The sequence below is a fragment of the Nicotiana tabacum genome, chromosome 5 (assembly GCF_000715075.1).
Source record: "Nicotiana tabacum cultivar K326 chromosome 5, ASM71507v2, whole genome shotgun sequence".
In the NCBI taxonomy this organism is placed as follows: Eukaryota; Viridiplantae; Streptophyta; class Magnoliopsida; order Solanales; family Solanaceae; genus Nicotiana; species Nicotiana tabacum.
The window spans coordinates 164,477,085-164,488,880 of record NC_134084.1 but is presented as its reverse complement, the minus strand read 5'-3'; the positions used below and the strand labels follow the sequence as shown (position 1 = coordinate 164,488,880).

Genomic DNA, 11,796 nt, shown 5'->3' with positions numbered 1-11,796 from the left:
TTGGTAAATTGTATATGAACATGTAATTAAATTGAAATTTAAGTAAGGAAAGTAATAAGGATTCAAATAGCGTACAGAAATGTAAAAATCCCTTTACAATTTTCATGCTTTGGTCTACTTAATTAATAGTCGGAATCTATAAAGTATTCAAACCTCAAGATTCTAAAGTTTTAATTATGGGTTTAGAGATTCAAATTTTATACCGTCAGATAAGAATCTTAAGCTGTCAAAATCTAATTTTATACATGATATTTCAAACTTCTAACTTTAGAGAGCGAAAGTAATTTTAACAATTCAAACTTCTGACCCAATAGTTTGAAGTTACAAATGATGATGATTACGAGGGTATCTATCTAAATTCAGTAAATCTAACTAAATTTCAAATAATCTTTAAAAATTAAATATATTTTAAATGATATCCTTAAAACCTGTCATTTGGATGTCATGATTATAAAAAAGAAAGAAAAGAGACGATATTAGCAAAACTCTAAAAGTTGAGCAAATCGGAAAATTAAACCAAAAAGAGAAAACTCTAGGGGTGGAAAAACCGGACGGTTTAAGTGAACCGCAAATTGGAATAAATTCACTTAGTGAGGAATAGTCTTTCCCCAATTTGCAGAAAGCCCCCACATTTTTCCTCCCTACGCTTCTTTCACTCGCTCGTCCTCTCCCAAACCCAAACCCTCCGAATCTTCAACTTTCTGAATTGCCGTCATCCTCGCCGTCTCTGGCCGTTAAATCTCGCCGGCGGTGAAGTAGAATCTCCTCAGTTCCTTGTAACGGACAGGTTTTTCTCTAATTCTTGTTTCGTATCAGTTTGTTCTTCTTCCAACCCTACCTTGTAGAATTTCTTTTTTGTTCTTGATTTTCCGTTACGGTGGTTAAATGAAAAAAATATGTAAAAAAAGGGTTCTTTTTGTTTTCGTAGTTGAGGAGTTTAAGCTCTCACCTTTTTTTATTTTTTTTATTTTTTTGTTGCGTTGAGCTTGAGAGATTTGCTTATTTTATGTATCATTCTTATATATTTGAGCAAATAGACTTACCTACCTTGTAAAAATCTGATTTTTGGCGACACTTCGTTTCTTTATTTTTGAGCTTGTAAATTGTACTAACTATTTTGGTGAATTTATCAGAGTTATTTGAATTTCTTAAGAAATATATAAAAATATAGAATCCAAACGATAAGTAAGTTGAGGTTATTTTAGTTAAAAAAGAACTTCTACAACTTGCTCAAAGCATGTGTCTGCTTTCTTGTTTGCATTTTTTTCTTCTTGACCTATAAGAAACTGTTCATGTGGATTTTTCCAGCTTGTAAAGTTTTATCTGCTTTACCCATGGTCAATGGGAATTCATATAGGTGACCCCAACTTGTTTGGGACTGAGGCATAGTAGTAGTAGTTTTTATTGTAACCTTCTTCTGGGAATTGATTGGTGGCGGCATCAATTTCTCTCTTTGCTCAATCCATGTCTTTTAACAAATGAAGTTTTAAATGATCTCAAGATTGTGTTTTCCCCCCCTAAAATCAGTTGCGGAGGAAGAAACAACATACCTTGTCTCATGGATAACATATTCTTGGCTTGTTTATGTGTTTGTTAAAATCTTGTTGACTAGAATCATGGATTTGAAAGAGTGAAAGTTGAATGTTCAGACTTATTAATGCCATTTGATAGTACCATATGGCAATTGTTTGTCCAAAAAAAAAAAGGTGTTACGTACCATTTTACAGCTCTCAGCAGATGCTAAGTGTTATGATGCGGCATTCTCCCCCTTTTTTTTCAAGTTGGGTTTTATGCTTTTATATTTTGGGTTTTGACTGCCTCTATGCGGTTATGTTTCCTGTTCAAATCCTCTGTCTTCCTGTCTGATTTATTTATAGGATGTTGCTCGGTGATGGTCATGTAAATAACTGCTGTTTTCCATAGAGACCATTTTCATAATTTATTGATAACTTTCGTGGGGATTGAAGAGGTTCTGATGGCTGGTCTGATGTCTGGTGATCCCTTGACGCATCATGGAGCTTATGAAGGTGGAAGTTTTAGGGCTTCTCAAGAAAGGCCAGATGACAGTGGTGGTCGTTGGTATTTCTCCAGGAAGGAAATTGAAGAGAACTCCCCATCGCGACAAGATGGTATAGATTTGAAGAAAGAGACTTATCTACGCAAGTCATATTGTACATTCCTGCAAGATTTGGGCATGAGGCTTAAAGTGTAAGTCCTTGTTTTTTGATTGTCGTCGTCATTGTGGCTTTCTTATAATTGGATTCAATTTTTTGTGCTATTTGGTGATTGTTCTTTTAGTTTTTTCTTTTACCAGGCGCAATGTTTGCATTGTTTTACACACTGCTAGAATTGCTAATGCTTGACGTGGTGTAATATATACTTTTTTGATAAAGATGACTTCATATAATCTATACTGCAGTTCTGCCTTATCATTACACTGTCAATCCGAGGTTACTCTAGGTTGTGGTGAAATTGGCTTAGGTAGTTGGTTTCCTCTTCTTTTTAGATTTGCGTTTGTCTTCTAGAACTCCAAATTGAGGAAACCTTTAGAGAAAGCTGCCTCCCAAGTTCCAACTTGAAAAAATGAGAGGTAATAAGATCCTTCGTTTTGAGCAACGAGGTACTAAAGTCCTTCATGTAGCGACAACATCTGAATCTTCTTTAGATGTCTCTTTAGTATGAGCAGCGATTGAAATCCTTTCCGTGATATCCTCTTCTTAAACATGTGCTGACCAGCGTCATTGATTTCTTGATAGACCAACATTATTGTCAAATGCAGTTAGAAAGTGCTAACGCTTGCTGGGCATCATGGGCTTTAGTGAAAGAAGGCGCAAATAAAAGAATTAGAAATAAATATGTAACACAAGAAAAAATAACTGTAAACACAAAAAGTAATTTCTGTACAAAATGAATTGGAAAAGCTACACTTATGAACTAAAAATCATGTCAATAAGGTTCAGTAATCTTCGTTTAGAGCAAAGATGCAATATGAGGATAATAAATGATGTTAGTAACTATCAGAAGAAAAAGAGATCTTAGTAGCTTTTTTTTATTGCTAAATTTGTGTCCCTATTCCAAATCACTAAGATAATAACATTCATAAAGTCTCCATAAGATTAGTATATCACTTCGCCAACTATATTTATTTTCTAGTATTCTCCTCTTCAAAACAGAGTCATGAAAATCACATGGGTGCAGTGTTTTGAATAGCGAGAGGCGAGAAAAAGCGACGAGTGCCCGCTTCACTGAGGTGAGAAGCGAAGCGCTCGCCTTTTTGCAGTGAAGCGCCAATTAATACAAAAAAATTAAAATATTAAAATTTGCATATATAAATAACCAAAAACTCAATAATAATAACATTTTAGCAAATATTTCATTGGATATACTGTTTAAGAGAGAAATTAATTGTAATCAAAGAGAGAAAAGAACAATTAATTGTAATTGTAATTATAGAGAGAAGTTAATATGCAATTACTTGTATACAAAAACTGAAAAAATAGAATAAAAGAGAAATAGAAGAAGAAAGGCGAGTAGAAAAGAGAGAAAACATAGGTGAAAGAGGTGAAAGACCGGAAATCAGTTGCTGCCGGAAATCAGTTGCTATCGCAAAGAAGAACAAAGAAGATTTACTGCCGGAAGAAGAAAAAGATAAGAAAGAAGAAAGAAGAAGAAAGAAGAAGAAAGAAGAGAGGACTTGTTGCCGGAAAAAGACGCCGGAAAACAGAGGGCTTACTGCCGAAAAAAGAAAAAGAAAAAAAGAAGAAAGAAGAGAAATCAGTACCTGAAACTCGAAGAAGAGTTGCGCCTGTGTTGACTCCTGAAAGAGGAAGAAGTGGTTTGAAGAGAAGAAAACCCTAATGTTTTATTTAAGTCACTTGTTATTTTTGTTAGTTTAAAAAAAGCGACGCTTCTGACGCCTCCACGCCTCCACGCCTCGTTGCCGCTTCGTCGCCTCGCTGTCGCTTTTCAGAAGACGCTACGCCTCAGATGAAAATAGCGTTAAGCCTCCGCTTCGCATCGCCTCACGCTATTAGCGCTGAGGCGAGCGCTATTTACAACACTTCATGGGTGATGAGGTGCACACCATAGTGCTTTGAGTGTATGTGCTAAAACGCCGCGTAAGCAAAGCAAAGAGCCTATCCTGAGTTAGCTTTAGGGTTTAAAGGCACCTTGAGTGAGCCTATTCCCATAGCTGACCATCACTCTGACCTTGTTACATCATTATATCTACTTGCTCTCACAATCCCAGAGATTGATGCTGACTTGCTTCCAACTAGACCTAGACCTTCTCTTTTCATCCTTTATAAAAAACCACAAGTATTTACATATGATTTATTTGGCTCTAGGGCATCTAACACTACTGGTTTTACATTCATTTTGACCAAGATAATAGCTATTGCACTTCCATAATGCTTCTTTTCATTTAACCTTTCTTGAACCAGCTGGATTCCAGATTGCTGAAGAACATTCCATCCTACCTGTTGAGAGTACTTTAGTTGGGGTCTTACGGGGCCTATTTGTTGCGCATACCATGATTTTGGTGTTTGCGAATGCTATAATCTACAGCAGCATCTTATCCCTCAGTTCTTTTGCTGTGAAGATCTATAGTCTAGTTGGGTATATTGGCTATAATTTATGGAGAGTTTCAAGATGAGATCAAACTTGTCCTTCTCTTAGTCTAGAGCATAACTAGTTTTGAATTCCTTGTTACGTTAGAAACTCTATGAGATCTTGATTAAATAGTATTAGAAGTAACAATCGAACATTTGGCTTCAACTTGTAAGGAAAGTTCTAAGTCTCCCACAGGTCCATATGCCTAGATTTTCCTATGCAGTTCTTAGTTCTAGGCTAGATCTTAATGCTTTATCATGACGTGAAAAGGTGTTTTGGATTCTTTAGTAGTCTGCCGCTCGTGGTCTTAATCAAATCCAGACTCTTTTATTTGGGAATTAAGAACTCACATATCCAGAAGATGAAAGTAGTAGAAATGAGGATGTTGAGATGGATGTGCGGGCACACTAGGATGGATAAGATTAGGAATGAAGATATTCGGGAGAAGGTGGGCGTGGCTCCCATGGATGACAAGATGCGGGAAGTGAGGCTCATGGTTCGGGCACGTACAAAGGAGGAGCCCAGATGCCCCGGTAAGGAGGTGCGAGCGGTTGGCGTTGGTGGGTATGAGGAGAGGTAGAGAGTGGCCTAAGAAGTATTGGGGAGAGATGATCGGGCGGCATATGGCGAGACTTCAGATCAAAGAGGACATAGCCCTTGAAATTAGGAAGCTGTGGAGGTAGATCATTAAGGTTGTAGGTTAGGAGATAGTTGAGCATATTTCTAATTCGTACCAGTGTGAGGCTAGTCTGATAGGATTTTGTCTTAAACTGCTAGTGGTCAGTGTTGTGTTCACACTACTCTTCCATTTTCATAGTGCCGGGCCTTATTTACTGGTTATTCTATTTACTGGTTCTTATGATATTATTTCTATGATTTTTGTTGATGGTACTGATATATTGTCTCTTTTCATCTTCTTGAGCCGAGGGTCTATCGGAAACATCCTCCTTACTCCCTCGGGTAGAGGTAAGGTCTGCGTACATACTACTCTCCCCAGACCCCACTTGTGGGATTTTATTGGGTCGTTGTTGTATAAAAGAAAGATAAAACATATTGCTGTGAGATAGTCAATGGAGATCTCTCCAACCGTCTCTTGTTAGAAAAATTTAAAGTATAGCAAAGTAGCCAAAAGAGTATGGGTACTATCTCAAGTGACTATTCATATAGCTTTTAACAATTCAGTAGTGGTCACTAGTGAGGATTATGCTCAAACCCTTCATACAGGAATCCCTTAGGCAAAAGAGGTGCTACTGAGAAATAGGTTCAGCCTGAGTTGTAGTTTGTGTTTTGTAAAGAACAAAACACAACTGGGTTTTTTTCACTCTTAAAACATTTATTCTTGGGTGTTCCAGGCTTTGCTGCATCTTTATTACCCCTTTTAACTGTAGGGAATTGTGACACGATTTAGTACATTCTAGTGGGTCATGAGGTAGATTACAATGCTGGACACAATCTATCATTTGGTGTCTTCTTTGATTGTTTGAATCCTAGGCTACACACCATGCAGCCCACGATATATTTTGGAGGTTTAGAAGAAACACTCACCTTTTGCATGCTTGTGAGTTACTTCTATTGCACATATTTTTTATAAGGTAAAATTTTATAACTGTATCAGCAACAAGAGTGTGCTGGTATGAACATCTGAGCACATCAAAAGTGTCTCTCACAGGTTGTGAAGAGAAGTAATAAAGCCAACCATGGCCTCTACATTGTAACAGTCATGTATATCTACCATGTCGATCCAATAAGAAATTAAAGAAATACAATTAAACTTAAGACTAGAAACATTCTCTTTTTTGACTTAAAAAATTCTCTTTTTTGACTTAAAAAATTCTCAAGTTTCTCTCTTACCATATAATCCACCATATTGCCGCTGTTATTGCGTTCCAAATTCTTTGATGCTTACCCCTCAAGCCTCTTTTCTGCCAACCTTGCAGAAATTCCAGTGTCGTTTGGAATTGTCCACTTCAACCCCAAACAAGAGTCATTACAAAAGCTAATCTTTCCTTCCATCACCCAGCTTGAAGTATGTTTTGTCTAAGATGTCATACTAATAAGCACATGTTAAGATGATTTAAGGGTTGTAGGTTCAGTTTTTACACTCAACACTATATTTAGTAGTTGTACCCTGGGGTGCCCTTAATAAACACAATGTTTTCTTGCTCATTCTCCAAACACCCCCCACCCCCCTTCCCCAAAAAAATAATAATTTGGCCAAACAGGTAAATGACCTCTTGTGTCCCCTAAATGTTTCAAAAACTCTTTAGAGATATGATTTTTTAAGTATTTCATCCTCTTCCCTTTCTTCTTTTGACTGCGGATATAAGTTCAAACTAGATAAAAAGGAGGGATATCTGCACTAAGATTTTCTAGTGTCATTTCTTACTGATAAATGTCAATGCATATTTTATGCATGTGTAAATATATGAACATAGTTTAGAGGACTAGTCCGCGTCCTGTTCCTTTGTAGTTTGTTGATATGCATTCATTATCATATTAGATACGATGATTGGAGCTCTGTTGATGTTACAGCGGCTTACAGCATTAGCAGTTTTTTCTTTTAAGAACTCTCATATGTGCTTTCTCAGGCTTGTCATAAATGCAGCATCACACCTTATTTCACTGTATGAAATTAACCATTATCATTCGTGGTTCAATTGTTGGGTGCTTGCAGGCCTCAGGTAACAATTGCCACTGCAATAATATTTTGTCATCGGTTCTTTCTTCGGCAATCTCATACCAGGAATGATAGGAGGGTAAGTAACTTTCTGTTTCCGTTTTACCATCTATTGCATCTATGGCTGCTTGACCTTTTGCATATATTTGTTAAATGAAACCAGTGATTGCATAACATATTTCCTTGAATATCGTGTAAGCGTGTGGATGAGCAAAAGATCTTTTGGTGCCTAACTTACCAAGTTACAGGATATGCCATATAATTGGTTGTGGCATCTATTGGCTAAAAACGATCGGTGCCATTAGTTGAGCTTGGTTGATTAAGTTGCATGGAAAATGAAACTTGCATAGTCTCTGATTGATTTGTAAGTAGGATTATGTATTCTATTACTATTTTCTCGGGGAAAATTGCCGAGCGCCAGTGGCAATTCAGTGGATAATGGGCCCGTCCCTCTACCCTTCTACATATAAATACCAAGCTTTTGTCTGCGGAAGGGTTCAAACCCCTGAAGCGTGCCTAAACCATACATTGAAATTTATATTTTATCATACCTTGCAATTCAAGTGTTGGTATATGTTGTTATCAGCTATGCTACCTTGCATTTTTTAATAAAATTCAAGAGACACAAAGGTTCAATTGAGAAGGGAAAAAGAAAAAGACACAAGGGGGCATTAGATGTATTTTTATATCACCCGGCAATAGGGAAACCATCAAGCTTTTAGCATGTAGTGGTCCAATAGAGGGCCACCAACTTTTGACACCGAAGACCGGTTCCTTTTATGTGACTAGATTGAATCTCCAATTCCTACTAAAAATGTATTCGGGTAGAAGAGTTATCAGATGTTTTAAACTTTTTAGATTCGTTGAGATGAGTGTGCTTAATCGTTAAATGGTGACCTCTGTACTGCTGTAATCTTGTATTTTGCAGTACTTGGTACTTGCCTTAATAATATTTACTTATTAAAAAAAAGTATGTGGACCCAAAATCATCAGACCTGTAAGCATTTTCTCATGAGTATTATGCACAGGTTTCCAGTTACATCATTTGGAGAAACAGTTTAAAATGATGCATTACTTTTCAAATTGTGAAGTTTGTGAAGAACAATGAATGTAAGAAAAGGTTTAAGGAGGAATTCAGTTAGATATCTTGTTCCTTTATGGTACTAAAAACTATAATAAGCATACCTTAATTGAGGGGAGATTCTAGAATGATGGGCAACAATTCAGTTAGCTAATTTTCGTACTAGCTGGTGAACGAATTTTGTATTACTGGTAAATACTAATGGCCGTCCACTTATCAAAAGAAAAAAGGACATCTTTACGAGCATTTTTTTTGCTAAGGTAAGTGAACATCTTTACGAGCAATTGTACTAATTAGCTAAAGTTTGTGGTAGATAGAACTAACTAATATTCTACCCAACTTCCATACCTTTTGCAGAGCATTGCCACAGTATGCATGTTCCTCGCAGGAAAGGTTGAAGAAACTCCTCGTCCCCTGAAAGATGTTATACTTGTTTCTTATGAGATCATTCATAAGAAGGATGCTGCAGCAGCGCAGAGGATTAAGCAAAAGGTATTGCCAATTGGCCTGGTGGTTGTGCTCTGTACGTATCTATTTATTCCATCTTCTACTTCTAGGTCCTCTTCTAGATTTGACCTTAAAACTTGCTTCCTACTGCTTATATGTGGAAGATTTTGCCTTTCGCTAACTTGTATGGATAGTTACTGGCCGTTCAGTTTCTGTTAATCTGTTTCTCTGGTATCTTTAATCATTTTTAGTGTCTTATTATTACATACTAAAGTAATTTAAAAATTTTGTGCTGTCATGCAGGAAGTATACGAACACCAAAAAGAACTACTTCTGCAGGGAGAGAGGGTTGTTCTTGCGACTCTTGGTTTTGATCTTAATGTACATCATCCATATAAACCCCTTGTTGAGGCGATAAAGAAATTCAAGGTTGCTCAGAACGCCCTAGCTCAAGTTGCATGGAACTTTGTGAATGATGGGTATGATATGTTTCTCGTCTATATGATATTTGTATGTACCAATTGATGGTCACTCCTATCTCTTGTTGACGTGGGAGAGCCGCGTGCAGGCTTCGGACGTCCTTATGCTTGCAATTTAAGCCCCATCACATTGCAGCAGGTGCCATTTTCCTTGCAGCCAAGTTTCTCAGAGTAAAGCTCCCATCTGATGGCGAGAAGGTTTGGTGGCAGGAGTTTGATGTCACCCCACGCCAACTGGAGGGTTGGTGTCTTGCCTTGGATATGTATACTATGTGAAATTTGTGGTATTGGATGAACCCAGTCTGGCTTACTTTCAGGGATTCTGTGACCACATCAGTACATGGAAACGTTCTGAAATGAACTTTCTGTTTTTTTCTAATAAAGGACTAATTTTCAATTGGGCTTTGTGGGGTGGGGGGTGGGGTGGGGTGGGGGAGGGGGTTAGTATAGAGTGTAAACAATGAAAGCAATAGCTCTTCGCTATCTTACTTTGCATTCTTTACCCTTGCAGAGGTGAGCAACCAAATGCTAGAATTGTATGAACAAAATAGAGTACAACCTTCTCAGGCTAGTGAAGCAGAAGGAAGTGCTGGTGGAAATCAAAGGCCTGCAGGAAAAGCTTCAGTTGCAAATGAAGAGCATGCTGCAAATAACAGTAATTCTCTGGGTGGAGCTGCAAATTCAAATGCAGGAACCTCCAATCGTGCATCTTCTAGGGCAATTCCTGATCAACCATATGCTGATAATCACAGTGGGCCCTCCGAAGCTGCTCAAACTAGCACTAATAACTATGGAAGTACTGAAAATTATGCTTCAGATCGTATTGGAGATGATGAGATTAGTGATAGGCAGAAGCTTGAAAGTGAGCAGTTGGCTTATCAGGGTAATGCAGCAGAGGTACAAAGTAGATCAAAGTATGGTTCTGAAAGCCATGATGAAGATGATCAGGAAGAGAACACTGGGAAAGCTGAAACAAGGCGTAAAGGGGAACCAAAGGAGAAGTACCATGGTCGAGCCCTGGAGAACAAGGATGGCAGACTTGGCCAGTCACCGCAAGGAGTTAAAAAGATAGATAAAGACAAGGTCAAAGCAGCTGTTGAGAACAAGGTCAAGGCAGCATTGGAGAAACGCAGAAAATCCCAAGGGGATGTAACCAGGAAAACTGATGTTATGGATGACGATGATCTCATTGAGAGGGAATTGGAGGATGGAATAGAACTGGCAGCTGGGAATGAGAAAATCAAACGGGAAAGAAAAGAAAGCTGGACCAAGCCTTCAAACAGGCTGGAGCATGAGAACACATATCATGAAAAGCATCAAGATGAAGCTGGGGACGGGCATCACCAAGGGTCAAAACGGCAGTCTTCACGTGGGGAAGATTACGACTATGTTGAAGAAGGGGAACTGGAACCATATGATGATGCTGACAAGGTATATCGGTCACCAAAGTCTAACAGTAGGAAGAGAAAGGCAAGTAGCCCCTCAGAAAAACTGGAGGGAAAGCGGGATGAGTATATAACAGGGACCCACAATCAAACTTACCAAGATTTTCCAGATGATAGAAACGGGGCTGGGAGGCTTGATTATTCTGAGAGGGACCACAAAAGGCACATGCAGGAAAATCATGCCTGAGATGTCTTCTGTGCTTTGAAGCAGCATATCTAGCTAGTTCTGTTGAACAAGCGAGACATTCTGATCCGGGAGCGAGTTTATTTCAGGCTGTCACCGCTAGATCCTATGTTCTATCTCCTTATTCATGTCTCCAAAATTTTTTGCCACAACTTCAATTGGTGAAAGAGCCACTATTTATATGAAGGTAACCATGTAACTCTATTCTCCGGATGATTTTGAACCCCTTCCATATTCTGCTCTACCCTATTTCCCTTTTACATCTATTTCCGTATTTCGATATCTCAAATATGTTGCGGAATTTGTAAGAATGGATTCTGATAATTGTCCAAGTTGTTAGTGGCCTAAATGTTGTCCATTATTTCCTGTACATTATGGAAGAGTTGTCTTTTAAAACTACTGATTTTGCTGTATGACGAGTTATATTTCTGCTTACTTGGTGCATCATCCAGTCCGTGATTTTATCCATTTCTGTTGATCGAAGATCTCTCTTTTCCCCCCTTTTATTTTTTGTTCATGGGTACATACCGTGGATCAGCATTCAAAGATCAAAATGTTGTCTAATAATAGTATCTCTTTGTATTATCTCAAAGTTATTCTACTCTTATGGAGATCATAACTCAAAACTAAAATGTATTTTACATAAGACTGAATTCGTTTAGAACATTTTAATAGGACCAAGACTGTTCATTAAATTTTTCCTATTTTTTTTAGTTCATATTTGTGTTCGAAATCTTTTTTTAACAACATCGAATTAAAGTGCCACGTTTCTACATAGTCTTCTTGCCCCTATCTGTATAAAAATATAATAGATGAATGACTCCACTATAAATTGTTTGTTTGAATATCTTATTTCCTACAATACTAAGCAT

General features: G+C 37.7%; 1 protein-coding gene across 4 annotated transcripts; it reads left to right on the top strand.

Annotated features, from left to right (window-relative positions):
- Positions 1–606: 606 nt before the first annotated feature.
- On the top strand, positions 607–11,359 carry LOC107764485 (cyclin-T1-3-like). 4 transcript variants are annotated; one of them, XM_075254295.1, is made up of 7 exons: positions 607–787; positions 1,968–2,208; positions 7,286–7,367; positions 8,727–8,861; positions 9,120–9,295; positions 9,385–9,536; positions 9,807–11,359. In XM_075254295.1, exons 2-7 carry the CDS (start codon positions 1,976–1,978, stop codon positions 10,925–10,927), a joined length of 1,899 nt encoding a protein of 632 aa, XP_075110396.1. In that variant the 5' UTR covers positions 607–787; positions 1,968–1,975; the 3' UTR covers positions 10,928–11,359. The 4 variants fall into 4 exon arrangements, with proteins under 4 accessions (XP_075110396.1, XP_075110395.1, XP_075110397.1 ...); XM_075254294.1 differs by having other exon boundaries at positions 610–787; positions 1,878–2,208; XM_075254296.1 differs by having other exon boundaries at positions 650–787; positions 1,924–2,208.
- The last annotated feature ends 437 nt before the right edge of the window (positions 11,360–11,796 follow it).

Coding starts and splice junctions, on each gene's coding strand:
- LOC107764485 (XM_075254295.1), top strand. CDS start 1,976: ATGGCTGGTCTGATGTCTGGTGATCCCTTGACGCATCATGGAGCTTAT. Junction 7,368..8,726: donor ATACCAGGAATGATAGGAGG/GTAAGTAACTTT, acceptor TACCTTTTGCAG/AGCATTGCCACAGTATGCAT. Junction 8,862..9,119: donor CGCAGAGGATTAAGCAAAAG/GTATTGCCAATT, acceptor GCTGTCATGCAG/GAAGTATACGAACACCAAAA.